Below are 18,665 nucleotides of genomic sequence, written 5' to 3' on the forward strand. Positions count from 1 at the left end.
TGGTTATTTTACCAATGCTCAAGTAGTGTTTAGGTATCAAATGGTCAAGTGGAAAATTATTTTATTAAAGATCTAAACTAAGTGTGTATTCCACAAGGAGTTAGAAGATACAACTGCAAAAGATAAAGCAACGTATATAAGCAATAGCAGGTGAGAAGGCATCATTTAGTAAAACAGTGGCAATTTATCTATTTTTTGCAAATCCCTCTTCACTTACATTACTTTTCGTTGCTTTATATCCTTTGCTTATAGAGAAGTAATCTGGTGTTTGGATTTTCATACTTTATCAAGTTTTTTGCTAGTTGAAGTGCTTTCCAATATACAACAAAAAGACAGATATTTAATATGAACATTAACCAAGGCAGCAGCAGTACTACCTCTTCAAACAGGCAGCTGTTTCTCATTTAATTGCTCAGCATTGTCAGACACATCACATCATGCACAGGACAGGTGTTTCAGCATAATGGTAAATATGTATGGGCTATGAATTATTCAGACTGGAGACTAACATTCAATTATTTTATTTGTTTTATATAAAACTGAAAAATGGGGCTGAAACTAACTAGCAGTCAGCAAAATTTATGTCAGGAGTTATTTACAAAATTACTTTGGAGATTTATTCTCATAACCAGACCAGTTTAGGATTTAAGACTTTGTATGTACATATGGAAATATGAATATTTTTCTAAAGTTTTCCGAAGATCAGTTCAGCAGCTCTCTTAAGACACTGATAAAAACAATGGGAAAAGGAAAGGAAATAAATAGAAATAATGAAAGAAGACAAACATTTGTAAAGGGAAAAAAGGCTATTCAGATATTGTAGAATAATTTGCTGAAGTAAACCAACTCAGACTTTACAATTTAGTTCTCAAAAATATTCATAAATTATTCTGAATATGTATTACCTTAATAAATATGTTTCCTGGTAATTAGATTCCATATATCAAATATGCACAGGCCTTTCCTCCAGGTAGAACCAGTTTGTGCTCCATCTAACTTATTTTCTTGAAAGGAAATAAGGTGTGTGGAAACACAACACAAATTAATTAAGCATGCTACATCTTTATGGCAACTTTACTGTCTCATTAGTAGGTGTTTTGTTTTTACTGTACGGGATTTTTTTTGGTGCAAGAACTGAATCAGAGTGTATTACTCATGATTTTGGAAGCTTACAAGCTAGAAAAACAGTTAACGGTAGTGGATTTATCAAGCTAAGATAGCAACAAATATTAGACACAATGCACATGAAGAGAAACATGCCATGCAAGTGTCACAAACAATGTGCTCTGCACACAAAGCAAGAAGAAGATTAAAAGAAAATGAAAACAAAAAGGAAATTTAGTCAGGGATTTGTTTTTCTTCCTGTTACAGAACATCACATGTGCAAGCTAGAAATTTCATAAGAATGTAAAATATTACAAACACCAAAACTGATACACAAAAAAAAGACCTCTATTTACAAACTTCTTGGTAAAAACATCCTCCTTTAGTGGTTTACAACGGGAATGGGAGAAAAGAACAGACTAGAGAAAGTTGTCATTTTGAGATTGGATACCAAGGTGAAGACCATATGAACAGTTGAAGTGAATGCAAACAGTGGATAATTATGTAGCTTTTGCACTTTGTTTACCTCCTATTACTTTACATTACATGTTATTCAAGTTTCTGGAGAAACTCTGCTTGCATTTGTGCCCATCCACATATATCCTTGTTTGCCTACCAGTGATGGAAGTTCTGTTTCAAAAAATTCATTTCCATATCCACTTTTACGTATTTTTGTAGGAGCTTCTATGAAGCTTATGTTAGTGACTATGATCTTTTTATTTAAATGAAACACACACACATTAAATACAACTAGCTGCTTTCTTTTAAAACATTTATGTCATTTTGTTTTCAAACATGAGTTTTATTCTTTTAACAAATTTTGTACGTAAATCAAAGTGGCACATCAATATTTTTAAATTAAATAGCAGTCCCCCCCCCCCCCCCCCCCCCATTAATTCTCCATGGTATGCAATGTGTATGGACACACATGTGGAAAGAGACATATGACAATCTGCAGCTAAACACATATTCTATACTGTGAATGTTTCTCTTTCCCGATAGAATTATTTATATTCTATAAGTTGGAATAAGAGAAATACACCCTCCAAGGATTTTCTTCTTGTTCAGAGCTCCATCAATATTACACTTGGCGCGCACAGATATTTTATGCACTATGATTTAGGTGCACTATCTGTTGCATAATTCACTTTCAGATACACATTTTATATGCTCCTATTCATGATTTATACACCAATTGTCTTGCTACAAAAATATGACCCACTTATTTGTCTTTACAAAGGTTTTTAAAAATAAGATCATATGAAAATGGGCTGTGTCAAGGATATTTGAAATTGATAATAACGAACTTCTGAGAAAAAAATCTTTTACTTGTTGATTTCCATATGAGGCACAGGTAGAGTGTCATGAAACACTCAGATAATAGAAAGAAGTATTTACATTTCACTGCCTAAAGTACTTTTCTTCAATACAAAGTTTGCAGAACTCAAACAGTCAGAAATTTTATTATCTCATTGTTTACTGATGTGGCAGTGATATTTTTCATGTCTGGTGCAAAGTGATATCAAAAGTGCGCAAGAGTTTTTTTGGTCATGTGTTGTTTTTTATCTTTGCCGTAAGACTATAGAATCTCCTAGTTTTTGTTACTTCTCTGTTGTTGTTTTTTTTAGTTTCTTCTCATTGTGAGTTTTCACGAATAAATATTTTTTTCGTTAACTCATTATACTGGACGGCTATGCAATTATTTGTTGTAGGCAAGTCGCCTACATACTTGGTGACCTCCGATTGAGGTACTTTAAATCTTTCGTTAGCTACGTCGAACATTAACTGCAAAAGCAATGAACAATGACGGCAAACGATACGGTTCGATAACGGAAGAAATTCATAGGCTTCAGAATGAGATAGAAACTTTACAGTTGCATATTTCGAAAGATATGAACTTAAAAGCATATACCAGACCAAAGGAACAATGTTGGTTCAACAACCATGGCACACACCAGCAGGGCAACATCATTGGAAACTGGGACTACTGCAGCACAACCACAGCAAGTAACAGCAATGGAAGTACCCACTGGTTTCAACGCTTCACCAACTCAATGGTTACAATTACGGCCACCCCCATTCATGCCTTCTCAGCCACACACATAGTTCGTGGTAATGGAAAATATATTTCTACAACAAAGAACAGTCAATGATCACGAGAAGTTCACCTTGGTGATAAGTAATTTGGACCATCAGACCTCGGTTTTGATACCTGACATTATAGTGAACCCGCCTACAGAAGGAGCATACTGTAGACTGAAAGAAGAATTAATTTCTCGGTGTGTGAAGTCAGTCAACATCAGAGTCAAACAAGTACTGGACCAAGAGAAACGGCGAGATAGGACCCCGTCAGAATACTGGCGTCATTTACGCAGCCTGGTAGATAGATCGACAGTCTCTGATAAACTGTTACTCCACATATGGCAACAACAGCTACCAATGCAAGTAAGAACTACACTAGCTATATACGACGAAAGATCAGTTGACAAACTGTTGCTCGCTGCCGACAGAATCTACGAGACGCACGAGCCTACTGCAACAGTCGCAATGACGTCGACAGATGCCATGTATGGTAACTACCACTACCAGCAAGACCAAACTGACGATATAACAGTAAACTGTGCCGCGGTCGCAACGCGACAAACAACAAAAAGTTCAAACAAAATTAGAGATTTAAAAACTGCAATAGAGGATTTGCGAGCACAGCTACGCACGCTACAGCGACCACAAGTTATCTTTAAGCGCAAGAGAGACCAGGCTGGGCGTGAAATACGAAGTCAACAAGAGGACGAGCATAAGGTGTGTTGGTACCATAAACGTTTTGGGAGAGATGCTACAAGATGTACATCACCATGCGCCTACTCAGACAACCAAGGTATGTACAGAAACAGTGCAGTGTTTTCATGTCAGCGACAGCAATCGTCAATACATATGCCTCCTGCTTCGAAAAGATTGTATGTATCAGATGTACTTACGGCTACAAGGTTTTTGGTGGATACTGGGTCAGACATTAGTTCGCTTCCTGTCAGCCGTGTGCCACACAATGAAAAAGACATACAGCCACGTTTGAAGGCAGTGAATAACTCGGTGATTAACACGTACGGATGTAAAGTGTGCAAGATTGATGTGGGTTTTTCCAAACAGTTTACCTGGTCTTTTGTGATAGCTGGTATATCAGAACCTATTTTGGGTGCTGATTTTCTGGCACATTTCGAGTTGGCGGTCGACTTACAAGGAAAACGTTTGTTAAATCTGACAGACAACAGTGCAATATCAAGCACTAAAGGGCATACAACTTGTGAGAAGCTACAGGCGATTGGCAACTCTGTAGCCGAAGAGCTACATGACGAAGAGAAGAATCGGAGATGTTCTGACAGACAGACAAAAGAAGTTAAACATAGTACGGTTCACTATATTCGTACTACGCCAGGACAACCAGTTTCACGACGAGCACGTAGAATCGCACCAGAGAGATTGACAGAAACAAAGGCGATATTCGAGGAAATGTTACAGGTGGGAATAATTCACCGGTCAGACAGTCCCTGGTCTTCACCCCTACACTTTGTACGTAAGAAAGATGGATCATGGAGACTGTGTGGGGATGACCGAGCATTAAACTCAAGAACTATTTCAGATAGATACCCAGTACCTAATATACAGGACTTCACATGTGCTTTGGCCGGTGCAAAAATTTTTAGCGTCCTCGATTGCAAGAAAGCATACAACCAGATACCGGTGGCTACAAGAGATGTTCAGAAGACAGCAGTGATTACACCATTTGGATTATTCAAGTTTTTATTTATGTCTTTTGGCATTAAGAATGCAGCACAGACTTGGCAGCGTTTTATCGACGAGGTGATAAAGGGATTAACATTTTGCTTTGCTTATATTGATGACATCTTGGTTTTCTCTCCGGATAGTCAAACACATGAACAGCATCTGTGTCAACTTCGCAAGAGTCTATCTGACTACGGAGTTGTTTTAAACGAAAATAAATGTCTCATGCACAAGAACCAAGTCACTTTCCTCGGCCATACTGTGTCATCAGAAGGTATACTGCTCTGCCAGAGAAGATCGTGGCGATACAGGCCCTTCCGAAACCGACAAACTACCAAGAGCTACGACGATACATGGGAGTAATAAATTTTTATAGATGTCACCTGCCAGCAACGGCTGCGGTGCAAGCACCACTCACTGATGCACTCAAGGGACGCAACGCCAAAGGTCGACGAATAATTAAGTGGACACAAGAAATGGACAAAGCATTTAATGATCTTCAAGCAAGTCTCAGCAAAGCAGTGTTGCTCGCTCACCCAGTTCACTACACACAGCTAGCTATTGTTGTGGACACGAGCCAGTCAGCAATAGGGGCGGTGCTGCATCAGCGTGTAGAAGGGCAATGGCAACCACTACGGTTTTTCTCTAAAAAGCTACAGACTGCACAACAGAAGTGGAGTGCGTATGACAGAGAATTGTTCATGATCTACGAAGCAATTTGATATTTCTGCCCACAAATAGAGGCTAGACCAGTGACTGTGTTTACAGACCACAAACCCATAACATCGGCTTTTAAAAACACCAGTGATAAGTGCTCACCAAGACAGTTCCATTATATTGAGTTCATAAGTCAGTTCACGACAGATATATGTCATTTAAGAGGCGCAGAAAATTTAGTGGCTGACTATTTTTCAGGTATTTGCGGGATTACAGAAATTCTAGACTATGATAAACCTGCAGTGGAACAGACCAAGGATGCAGAGCTACGACAGCTTTTAAACGACCCGTCTACAGGTCTGACGTTCAAGCAAATTCTGGTACCTAACTCCAAGCGGAAGCTGTAGTGCGACTTTTCTCAAGGCAGACCAAGACTACTCATTTCAGAAACATTGCGCAAGATGGCATTTGACAGTGTCCACCCACTATCGCACCCAGGAGCCAACGCTACAATCAAGCTGCTGACAGACCGCTATGTGTGACCTTCTATGAAAAGAGACGCTTGCCTTTGGGTAGGTTCCTGCATTCCTTGTCAACAAAGTAAAGTAGGATGACATGTGCATGCTGATATTGGAGATTTTTCAAGGTACCTCTGCTAGATTCGCACATGTTCACGTGGACCTGGTTGGACCTCTCCCACAGTCAGAGAGTTACAGATATTTGTTTACGGCCATAGATAGGTGCACAAGATGGGCAGAAGCAACTCCAATAGTCGATATTTCAGCTGAAACTACTGCTAAGATGTTTCTGTGTATATGGGTTGCCCGTTTTGGATGCCCCTTCATGTCACAACTGACCAAGGACGTCAGTTCGAATCTACGTTGTTCCTCGAGCTATCCAAAATGTGCGGTTTCCAACGCCACCACACGACTACCTATCACCCTGCCAGTAATGGTATGGTCGAACGATGGCACAGAACACTCAAAGCAGCATTGAGGTGTCATCAAGAGAGATGGATGGAAGCATTACCATTAGTGTTGTTAGGCCTGCGGACAGCTCACAAACCTGATATTGGTGCATAAGTTGCCAAGATGGTTTATGGTGAGCCGCTACGGATTCCTGCAGATTATTTAGTACCAACCTCACTACCTGGATCAGAGGGCCTCACACACTGGGTGCAGCAGCTAAAACGTCACTGCACAAATATACGTTGCCCGCCACCTTCTCGCCATGGCAACCGTAAGGTGTTTGTATACAAAGAGTTGTACAATTGCTCTCACGTAATGTTGCGAACAGACTCAGTCAAATCGCCTTTACAACCACCATATACGGGCCCATTTCAGGTGCTGAGTAGAAATAAGCATCCGTGGACATAATGTACAATGGCGTTCCGACAAAGGTAGCGATTGAACGTGTCAAGCCAGCATTGATTTTACCCTCTCCGACCTCTGACACCACGTCTGTGCATCAACACAAAATGGACGCAGAGCATACCGAAACACCGCTCAGTACATCGGCCAAGACAGGTGAATCGCCACCACAAATAACATCATCACCGCCCCCGAGACACACGACACACACCAGAGCTGGACATTGAATAAAATTCAAGTATAGGGCTGTGTGGTAGTGACATTTTTCATGTCTGGTGCAAAGTGATATCAAAAGTGCGTGAGAGTTATTTTTTGGTCATGTGTTGTTTTTTATCTTTGCCGTAAGACTATAGAATCTCCTAGTTTTTGTTACTTCTCTGTTTTTTTTTTTTGTTTTTTTGTTTTTTTTTTAGTGTGAGTTTTCACGAATAAATATTTTTTTTCGTTACCTCATTATACCGGACGGCTATGTAATTATTTGTTGTAGGCAAGTCGCCTACACTAACATAAATTATTGATTTTATTAAATGTATACAAGACTCATATGTGTAAGTAATATAACTGAGCCACATACACAGTGCAAAAGCCAAAGATAGCTCTATTAGGATTTAATAATTATATAACACACACATCCACAAAGGTGGCATATAATTTTCGATCCACATATCTAGTTCCACATTGTGGAAGTTTTTCCCTTGTAATTTGTCATAAATTTTCATAATCCTGTACTGTGGAGTCTGAGCACAGAGTTTTAATTCTTGTGTTAGAAACATAACTTTTTGGTTTCTGATGCATATAACAAACAATGTTGTGGTGTCACCGCCAGACACCACACTTGCTAGGTGGTAGCCTTTAAATCGGCCATGGTCCAGTAGTATAGTCGGACCCGCGTGTCGCCACTGTCAGTGATTGCAGACCGAGCGCCGCCACACGGCAGGTCTAGAGAGACTTCCTAGCACTCGCCCCAGTTGTACAGCCGACTTTGCTAGCGATGGTTCACTGACAAATTACGCTCTCATTTGCCGAGACGATAGTTAGCATAGCTTTCAGCTACGTCATTTGCTACGACCTAGCAAGGCGCCATTATCATTTGCTATTTATCTTGTGATGCATGTACCGTCAGACCGATGTTCACCAATTATGGATTAAAGTTAAGTATTCCAGAAGCTACGTACTTTTTTTACTAGACTCAACTCCTTTAACTGTTCCAGACCTCACACCAGCCTGCGTGAACTTAACCGCGTGCCTTTCGGCTATATCATAGTGGCTTGGCTGTCTTGCCAAGTCACAACAAATGTTGTTTTTGCAATCTATTGAATATTATACTCCATAGAATCACAATAGCCAGACCACTTAAGGGTGGGTACTATAAAAGCAGTTTGCGTATAGAAACTTTAGGTTACAACTGCGAAGAAACCAAGCATAACCAGCCAGAAGAATAATATTTACAAAGGCTTTATGGTTTCAACATGGACACCCATGAAGTTCATACAACATAAGATCCCAAATTTAAAATTTTCCCTTGCATGTCAATGTCACTATAAGTCTCAGACACACTGTCTCTTTGTCTCTGTTCCTCTGTGATATTCCATTTGCTACGTCTCCTTAGTCTTAAAATGATCAAAAAGTACATTTTTATAGTGATTTACTTAAATTTAAAATTTACCCTTGGATATTAATGTCAGTATAAGTCTCAGATCTGCCATCTCTTTGCCTCTGTTTCTCTGTGCTATTCAGTTTTTTATCTTTGCTTAGTCTTAAAGTTATTACAGAGTCCATTATTTATAGTGATTCGCTTAAATATATTTGTCATGGCAAAATTCAGTGAACAAAATCTAATACAAACTCATTTAGTAGAAATGAAAGAAATTAAATTTTAATTACTTTCTGATATAATTGTATCTCAAAGTATTACTGGGAACATAGATAGAATCCTTTTTGTTGGAACCAAAAATAAACAGTGATAAAAGAGTGATTAACTGATAAGCACCAGGCAGGAATAATATAAACTTTCTAATCTGCACAAAACATGGTAGTAACATCATTAAAAATTTTAGTGTTTCGTCTTCACTTAGAAGATTAATTTGATGCAGCATACCACAACAGTCTACCAAACCACGCCTCTTAAACTCTGCGTAACTGCTGCAACCTACATTCTTTTGGACATTCTTGTTATATTAAACCCTTAGTCTCCCTCTACAACTTTTATCCCACATTCTCTTCTTGTCTTTACATGTTCGCATTTCACTTCCATTTAAGACAATACAGCAGACAAACACTTTCAGAAAAATGCTTCCTAACTCTTAAATATATATTCGATGTGAACTTATTTCTCATTTTCAGCAGAGCTTTCCTTGCTACTGAAACTCCACATTACTTCAGTTATTTAGCTACTCCTACAGCAAATCATCTCTAATACTTTCAGTGTCTTATTTCCTAATCCAATTCCCCCAAAATGATCTGACTTAAACTGAGTAGACTTCAGTATCTAGTACCAAAAAATGATGAAAGAGAGATCAATACAGTAATGTAAAGTACAATGCAACACAATACGACTGTTTTATGTTTACTGATGCTCATCTTACAATCTTTTTTCCGAAAAACGTCTAAAATGTTTTCCAAACACAAGGAAGTGGACATTAAAGTCAGTGAAAGATGAAAAAGAAATTTCAAAAGCAGAGAAAAGAAACAAGCCACAGAAGCACACATTCTGCAGCAACAATCTACTGTGTACAAAGTTTGATGTACTTACAATAGTTGGTTTTGCCTAAAATGGAAAAAAAGAACATTTAATAATTCATCAAGACATGTGGAAACATGTTATAGTTTTACCTTTAATAACATAATGAGTGTTCAATAATGAATAAATATTGCACTTTTGTAAAAGGAATAAGCAGCAGGTTACAACTAGGGGGGGGGGGGGGGGGGGGAATCATGTTTACAGTACGGTTCAGCTACAACTTAATATCTAGATCTTGTTAATGACAGCACATATGTTTCAAAATGAAAGGTAATGGTAGTTACACATTTATGATCTTGTTTCCAATGAGGATATACACTTTGACTAGAAAGTCTTTATGCATTAATAGTATTGATTCTTGTTTCTATCAATATACGTCACATTATAAAGATAATTACAATAAACATTCTACACATCCCCGAGGACTGCTGCATACTTACAGAACACTTGTCCAGAATGGCCTGAGAATAATGTGCAATAGTTCAGGAGCTAACACTTGTCACCAAGAATTGTGATCTCAGCATGCGGTCTATTCTGAGTGGTAGTTAAGATTTAAATGTTTGAATATTAGCAAACAGCTGCTTCTCTGCCATTTGGTTTCAGCTGACTGAAACTGCACAATATGTGATACACAGTGACGATTCTTCTAAAAAAATTATGGAAAGCATTCAAAAACTCCATCACCTTTTTCAATGATGACATGCTGAGTGCTGAAATCATAATGATGTTCCTTTATGGAGAGCAGGACGGGGAGGAGGGTGTGGAATTCAGGGAAGGAGAGGGAGTAAACATTTGTAGTATCCAAGAAGTGACCAAATCTAAGATAGTCCATGCAGCACTTATAAAGGTGACATAGAAATAAATTTTTGGCCCAGTTCTGTTCCATAACAAGCTATTTAACTTAACAGCAGTGAAATTAGTGCTTTCTCTCAACTCAGGCCATGTTAACCCGCCTTTCAGAATTTTGGAAAGCAGAACAAGAGAAACTGATACTCTATACATGAATGGACACTGCTACTATGCACACAAACATATGTTAATATTTTCTCTGTCAATACGTATGTATCTCTCTCCTATCTTAACTGTTTTTATAACCCATGCTTCCTCTACTTAGTTGTTGATTCCCACTTCCCACTCTATCCATTCCTCTTGCAGTTTCTTTCTTCTTCAGGTTATTTATTTCTTATTTTTATCCATGTTTACTTTTAATCTGACACCTTTAAGAAATTGCTTTCCTTATAAATTTATTTTCTATTTTCTCCTCTCTTAGTTCCTTTCCAACACTAGTTTGTCTTTGCTCTTCTCTACTCTGCAGAAACCATCTTCCACCTAGCTCTGCGATTTATATCATTCATATTTATTTACAATGTGTTCCATTAATCTGTGCTATGCATGTAGTTTCATCCCATTATTTATTTGTTTTATCTCTTCTATATGAAGAATATGAAAGCCCACCTTTCGAAATTGTTCTCTTTTCTATTTCCTTTCTCTTTAATTCACACAAACAGAAATTTCAGTTCTGCAAAACTAAGCAAATCCAAACCTAGTACTAACAAAGGGAGGGTCAGTCATATGGGTCACGAGACCCACAGGATGATCTATATAGAAAATAAAGACACAAGTGTTTCAGCTCTTTTTTTTGAAAAAATTGGGGTCAACGTAGATGATGAAAACCATATTTTGAAAGATTGAACGATCGTCTAAAAACAAACGTATGTTATTAATATTATATGGGGTCCAAACTTAATAATATTTGAGTTATTAACATTTTTGTGTTTTCATGCAGCAGCTTGGGTACCTGTGATTCAAGTCGTCTAGCGGAGCGAGGTTGGTGGTTAAGCGGTCAAGGCATTAGACTACCAAACAGCTGGTCCGTGTTTGATTCTTGGTCATTGCTTTTTCTTTTTTTTATTTCTTTTTTTTCATTTCATATTTTTTCAGTGTTTCTGACAACATTCTGATAGTCAGAATACTTTTCTTTGATTTTTTTGAAATAAAACATGAGGAGGTATGGTTAATAATCCAATAAGTATGAATAATTTTTGACAGTTATTTTCATTGTGAAACATAGTACAAAAGTACACCTGAAGTACATTATTGCAGAATCTTAAACAGTCATCTATTCATGAGCATTCTCAAAGTAAGTGGGTGAAACTGGCCATAGAAACTGGCAAAACACAAATTTTTTTGCACCACGCACAACACACCCATGAAATTCCACAGCACTGAAATGTTTTCTGTTACATTGGACATGGAAATGTTAAAAACAAATCTATCCAATACCAATTTGAATGTGTACCAAGCATATAAAAGCATATCTTGAAAGACAGGTGTGGACAACTGATTATCGCTGAATGCATGAATTTTGATAGCATCCAGCCTATCTTGTAGTAATTTGTTCTGCTGTGGTGTCACAAGATTTTGAAGTTGTGGAATGACATTTTTTACCTGTCAAAAAAGTAAACATCACACTACAGATGACAAAGAGAGGTACATTTTGGTGGTATTACTTTCATGGCATAGGTCGGGTGAGCAACATCACCCACAAAAGTACTATAATAGCACGTCATGTATCACAATGAAAATAACTATCAATATATTATGTACAGCTATTTGATTGTTAATTGCACATTCAGACATTTTACTTCAAAAAATTCTCATCATCAAGAATTGAACATGGACCAGTGTTTTGATAGTCTAATTCCTTGACCCACTGACTTCACTCTATTAGATGCATAGAAAGACAGGTACCCCTAAGTATAGCACGAAAAATGTTAATAACTCGAACATTATTAACTTTGGACCTCATATTACATAAATGAAAAAATGTTTGTTTTTAGATGATATTTTGATGTGTAGCATAAAAAAACGATTTTCCATCATCAACTCTGACCCCCCCCCCCCTCTCCCCCACCCCTGCCCGCCCGCCCCAAAAAAACTGGGGAGTATATAGCAAAAAGCCAAAACAAGTGACCCACATGTAAGTGGTAAGATGATGTGCAGCATGAAGAAAAAGATTACAAGACATTTTCAGTGGTCTCTCCTCACACTGCGTTAAGTTATTTTTCAAATTTAAGCAACCACAAGTTATCTGATTTAAGCAAACACTTAAAAAACATCCAGCATTCATAAAGATTATACTGCAAGAAAGTAACATCCTCACCTGAAAGGCTGAGTATCTTCCAGCTTTGCGTGGCCTGTTGAATGAAGGTAAGTATCGTCTAATAGGATCAAGTTCATTAATGTGTAGCAGTCCAGCTGTCAATAACTGTGCTATCACAAACATTGCTTGATTCCAAAGGTATATACCATTACTACCCCCACTGCCCTCGGCACTTGGCTGGCGGGCATGTGTACCAGGTTCTTGCTTCTCCAATTCAATGTACCCTTCTGGTACATAAAAATACATTGGAATAACTGGGTCTGAAATAAAATGAAGTACATATTTAGTCTTATTACATGTGAAATTAAATATGAATTATGACCTTATCTATCTTTACACTGACCAACTGGGGGTCACATAACAACTTCAGTTTCTCTACTTTAATCGTTTTTCACTTTTTTCAAAACTGCTTCATCTTTTCCCCAGCTTGTCTATTCTCTCTTCTGTTCATGGTGTTACATTTTTTGTAGCCCTCCCCCCCCCCCCCCCCCCCCACCTCGGGTACCTTGAGAATTGAGTATCTTAGTTCTAAGAGAGTTTTTATCTGTTGTACCTGATTCATTGATATTGTCTCTTTCTGGTTCTTTTTTTATTTCTGTGATCCAGGTTATCATTGACTTCTTCTTCTTCTTCTCCTCCTCCTCCTCCTCTTTCGGAGGTGGAGGAGAGTAGGGCACAGAGGGGTACAGGCTTCTGGAAGATCCAGAACCAAAAGAGAGCAGGTGACCTTGGGGCACACAGCTGGTGTCTCTCGTGGCTGAGCTGTGGCAGTAGGCTTTCAGCCTGAGAGACGCTGGGGAGAGGGGTCCCAGGAGGGAAGCCCTATCACCAGCAGGTGCCAAAGAAAGGGGGCACTTCTTCAGCCGGGGAGGGGAAGCGGCTCCAGGATCGGAGGTCATGGGAACTGCAGGGGAAGGGGAGATAGGGACAGGGCTGGGGAAAGGAAGAAGTAGGAGGGCGAAAGGATGTAACAAAGGCAGAAGTTGAAGAAAGTGGCACTGGATGAAGTCTCTCATACTTTTGGTTAGCCTCAGTGTAAGACAGGCGACCCAGGGACTTGTACTCTCAGATCTTCTTTCCTCTTTTGTAAGCTGGGCCCTCATGGAGTGGGTGTCCACAGTCACCACAAAGGGGATCCGCCATACAGCAGGAAGACTTAAGCCCAAAATACAAGCACCAAAAGCAAATGTTTTGTTAGACTGCCCTCTTTCATTTGGTGGCAATGTCAAAAACTGTTACTCATTTTCCAACTTTCCTTTGTTTGTGTTGCATCCATTATTTTTCTAGTGATCCATATTTCAAACACTCCTACCCAATCCAGCTTGTCATTTAGTATCAAGTACTTGCATGCATTTAATCATTCTGGCTTTACCACTGTGACATAGTGTTTCAGTTTTATACTTCCTGAGGTGCTCTTCTTGTTGTAAATGTTGTTAACTAAATCATATGCTCTTTCCATTTAATTAATTCTGACACCTGCTCCAGATCTTTCTGGTCAAATCTTGCAGTGCCCATTGTACTTGGTAATGACACAAGGACAGCAATAAAGGGTTCAAAACTCAATCATGTCAGAAACAGCCAAGCTTGACTATAACAGTTTAGTTCTTAATATTACAAAACCCCTTCTTATGCACCAAAAAAGAATCATCAATGATTACTGATAATTGACTACAAATTTTTGGTCACTTACAAGATGGAACAAGAGAACAAGAACAAATAAAGAGATGTCAGAAATGAGTGAAACACTGGACACTGTAGCACAAGTTAAACCAAAGCAGTTAACTAGGTATGGGCATGTAATGTGAAGAGATGGAGAAATTATAAGGGATGTGTTTGAAGGGAACACTGAGGGATAAGATGACAGAGAAATCCAGACAAAGATGGTTATATACGTCATTGGAAAAGAATGAGGACTACACTGATAGGAAAAAATACTGGGCCTCATTGATGAAGCAAGGAAGCTGCTTCAGTTCGACTGGTCACCAAAACAAATAAATAACGGGCTGAAACTACATGTATTAACCTTCCTGGTGTCCAGAGGTATGAAAAATTAAAACGAAACCATCATGTTGCATGTTGATCATTTTATTTTGTAATAGTTAGCAATTTAGCATTGTTAACTACACCAAATGAAAGACATGTATCATCGGTGCTCCACAATTTTCCCAATTTTGACTGTATAAACTAATGCTACAGTGTCCATCTTTGGCAAGTCAGTGTAGAAGGTGTCACAAATTCTATGCAAATTGCATTTTTTTTTATATATAAAAGCGACTTCTGAATTTTCCTATGTGTGAGATCATGTGTGCCAGAATCATCCTATTCAAAAGTCTAGTTTCTAATATGTTACTGTTTGTGTCTTTTTCACATAATCTTTCATTTATTGTGTCAGTACTCATGTGTACTGTATCATATTGTAATAAATAAATAAATAAATAGCGAACATTTAAAGTGCCACTAAGAACTCACACTATACCGACAATTGTAAATTTAATTTGAGATTTTTATAAATTTTAGGCAACACCATTTTCATTCAAAAAGAATTGTTTCCTAATTTCACAACATATTTACATGAAGAAAGGTATATTTTTGAGAATTTGTGGATGCTTGCAGACATATATTTTTAAGAATTTTCATAAGTTGTCAGTCTTGTCTATAACTTATTTCACATTAAACCGCCGCTTGTGATTTGCAGTTACTGTGAATAGGTGACAAATCATGTTACCTAATTTCTCTCTTAACTGGAGTGTATATTGCATACATTTGTTGTAAACTGACACTATTGTTGAATTTGCTAGTGACCATAACCTCAAAAACGTTTTTCTGTTGTAACAGATACCCCATTACGGTTGTTAATCACTTCAGCTCTAGAATGCTAATTGCAATATTTGTAGCATAAAAGACGAATAAATTAAAAGAAACTGAACAAGTTTACTGTTCTGTAAAATACTGCAACAGCCACAATGTAGCTCCGTTGAGTATGCTATTCTGAGGCATGGGATGAGTTGGTTATATTTGTAAGCATATGGAAATTGCCCTGACTGCTATCAAGTGATTGAAAATTGCTGCAAATGGATGTGTTGGGAGTGCTAACGAGAATCATATACCACACATACCGAAGAGACCTCAAGTACTATCCTCTCCTGTGGACACTGCCTCCTTTGCTGGAAGTACAGGATCTATCAATAACCATCCCCTTGACTGTCAGTAGTGTGTTGATGGTAGATCTAGGTGCCCTGTACAGTGGAGATGGGAACTGGACAGGACTCAGGATATCACATTTATCATCCTAATTAACTAATTCAAGGTGCTGTTTCCACTGAAACTGAGCCTGTGAGACTCACCTGTTGGGAACAGCCTGTGACTCTTGTCAAGATGAGGCAAATGGAAGGTCAGGGGTCCACCAGTTCAAATCTGTGGAAAATAATGGTACCTGCACGGGAAATGGCAGCAAGGAATGGGAGTGAATACCATGGGCACTCAATGTGTATGCCTATAGGAATCATTCATTATGTTGAAGAGGCTGTTCCAGCAGTCACTGAGGGAACTGGATGCAATCAATTGCAGGATGTTGACAATATTATGAAAATTACAGACTGTTACTCAAGACACTGAGTCGCAGACATGCACAACCAAAAGACTGCTATGCATTTGAGCTTTCGGCCAAAAGGCCTTCTTCTAAAGTAGAAAACACACACACACACACACACACACACACACACACACACACACACACACCAAGATCAACTCACACATACATAACCACTGTCTCTGACTGCTGAGGCTTAACTGTCTACTGCAACTACGCCTGATGGGAAAAGCAATCTGTAGGTGGTCGGGGTAAGGAAGAGGCTGGGGCATGGAGGCGAAGAGGATAGCAGAGTAAGGGTAGGGGAAGGTGTAGTGCTGCTTGTGGGTGTACGGCTGCTTGTGGGCGCATGCAGGGACATGGTGGGAAGAGGATAGGGCTGCTAGGTGCAGTCAGGAGGTTTGAGGGGAGGGAGGGGGGGGAGGGGAGAAGTAGAGAAGGAAAAGATTAGTGGGTGCATTGATGGAATAGAAGGCTCTGAAATCCTGAAGTGGAAGCTGGGTAGAGGACAGGTAGGTGAAGGACAGAGACTAGTGAAAGTTGTGCTAGGGGGTTTAAGGGAATGAAGGATATATTGCAAGGAGTGTCCCCGCCTGTGCATTTAAGGAAATCTGGACTTGGTAGGAAGGATATAGATGACGCAGTCTGTGAAGCAGTCACTAAAATGATGCATATTGTGTTGGGCAGCTTGTTTAGCAATTGGGTGGTCCAGCTGTCTCATTGCCACAATTTTTTGGTGAACATTCACACAGACAGACAGCTTATTGGTTGCCAGGTCCGCACAGTCCGCAGCACAGTGGTTGCAGCTCAGTTTGGAAATCACGTGACTACTTCCAACTTGTGCATTTCAGAAAATGTGGAGTTGGTAGGAAGGGTCCAGATGGCACAAGTTCTGAAGCAGCCATTGAAATGAAGCATGTTGTGTTGGGTAGCATGTTCAGCAACTGCATGGTCCAGCTGTCACATGGCCACAATTAGTTGGTAGCCATTCAAGTGGACAGACAGCTTGTTGGTTGTCACGCCCACATAGAAAGGAGCACAGTGGTTGCAGCTTAGTATGTAGATCACATGGCTACTTTCACAAGTAGCCCTGCCTTTGATGAAGTGGAAGATGCCTATTACCGAACTCGAGCAGGTGGTTTGTAGAAGGATGTATGGGATAGGTCTCACATCCAGATCTGTTGCAGGGATATGAGCCATGTGGAAAGGGGTTGGGAGCAAGGTTGGAGTAGGGATGGATAAGGATATTGTAAAGGTTCAGTGGCAGTGGAATACCTCTGTGGGAGGGGTGGAAAGGTCAGTGGGTATAACATTCCTCATTTCAGGGTGCAACGAGAGGTAATCGAAACACTGGCAGGGAAAGTGGTTGCAGGTTGTGGTGCAAAATTTGGAAAAACAATGCCTGACATCTTGGCTTTAAGGTCATACTTGGACACACACACACACACACACACACACACACACACTCTCTCTCTCTCTCTCTCTCTCTCTCTCTCTCTCTCTCTCTCTCTCTCTCTCTCTCTCACACACACACACACACACACAACTGCAGTCTCAGGCAACTGAAACCAAACTGCGAACAGCACTATGGGAGTGGCGACTGGATACACATAAGAACACGGCTGAAGTGGGAAGGGGGAGGGATAGTATGGTGGGGTTGGCAGACAGCGAAGTTGGTTGGTTGGTTGGTTTGGGGAAGGAGACCAGACAGCGAGGTCATCGGTCTCATCGGATTAGGGAAGGAAGGGGAAGGAAGTCGGCCATGCCCTTTGAAAGGAACCATCCCGGCATTTGCCTGGAGCGATTTAGGGAAATCATGGAAAACCTAAATCAGGATGGCCGGACGCGGGATTGAACCGTCGTCCTCCCGAATGCGAGTCCAGTGTCTAACCACTGCGCCACCTCGCTCGGTGACAGCGAAGTGCTGCATGTTAGACTGAGCGCAGGAGAGAAGTGGGGGTAGGGGGTGGGGAAGTAGCAGAAAAGGAGAGAAATAAAAAGACTAGGTGTGATGGTGGAAAGACGGCTGTGTAGTGGTGGAATGGCAATAGGGAAGAATCCTTCCCACCAACAACATCTTCTCTGAATTGTGCAGGTGGGAACTTGCCCTGCAACACATCCTACGTTCTAGTAACCCTTCTGGCCTCAACCTTCGTTAGCCCCTTCCCTGTTCCAATTCCAGCACTACACAGCTGTCATTCCACTACTTCCACTACCACACCCAGTCTTTCTATTTCTCTCCTTTTCTGCTACTACCAGCCTGCC

The 18,665-nt window shown here is 39.7% G+C and overlaps 1 protein-coding gene across 9 annotated transcripts in view; it reads right to left on the minus strand.

The window, feature by feature from the left end:
- Positions 1–18,665, minus strand: part of LOC124616710 (probable phosphorylase b kinase regulatory subunit beta) — a 187,631-nt gene that overhangs the window by 101,815 nt on the left and 67,151 nt on the right. For 8 of the 9 annotated variants that reach the window (XM_047145060.1, XM_047145054.1, XM_047145058.1 and 5 more), the window contains exons 10-11: positions 12,812–13,071; positions 9,661–9,675 (exon numbers count right to left, since the gene is read on the minus strand). In XM_047145060.1, coding sequence (XP_047001016.1) covers positions 9,661–9,675; positions 12,812–13,071 — 275 coding nt within the window. The remainder of the gene's footprint in view (positions 1–9,660; positions 9,676–12,811; positions 13,072–18,665) is intronic. The other variant, XM_047145063.1, reaches the window with a different exon arrangement.

This window comes from Schistocerca americana, chromosome 5 (assembly GCF_021461395.2).
Source record: "Schistocerca americana isolate TAMUIC-IGC-003095 chromosome 5, iqSchAmer2.1, whole genome shotgun sequence".
NCBI classification, from domain to species: domain Eukaryota; kingdom Metazoa; phylum Arthropoda; class Insecta; order Orthoptera; family Acrididae; genus Schistocerca; species Schistocerca americana.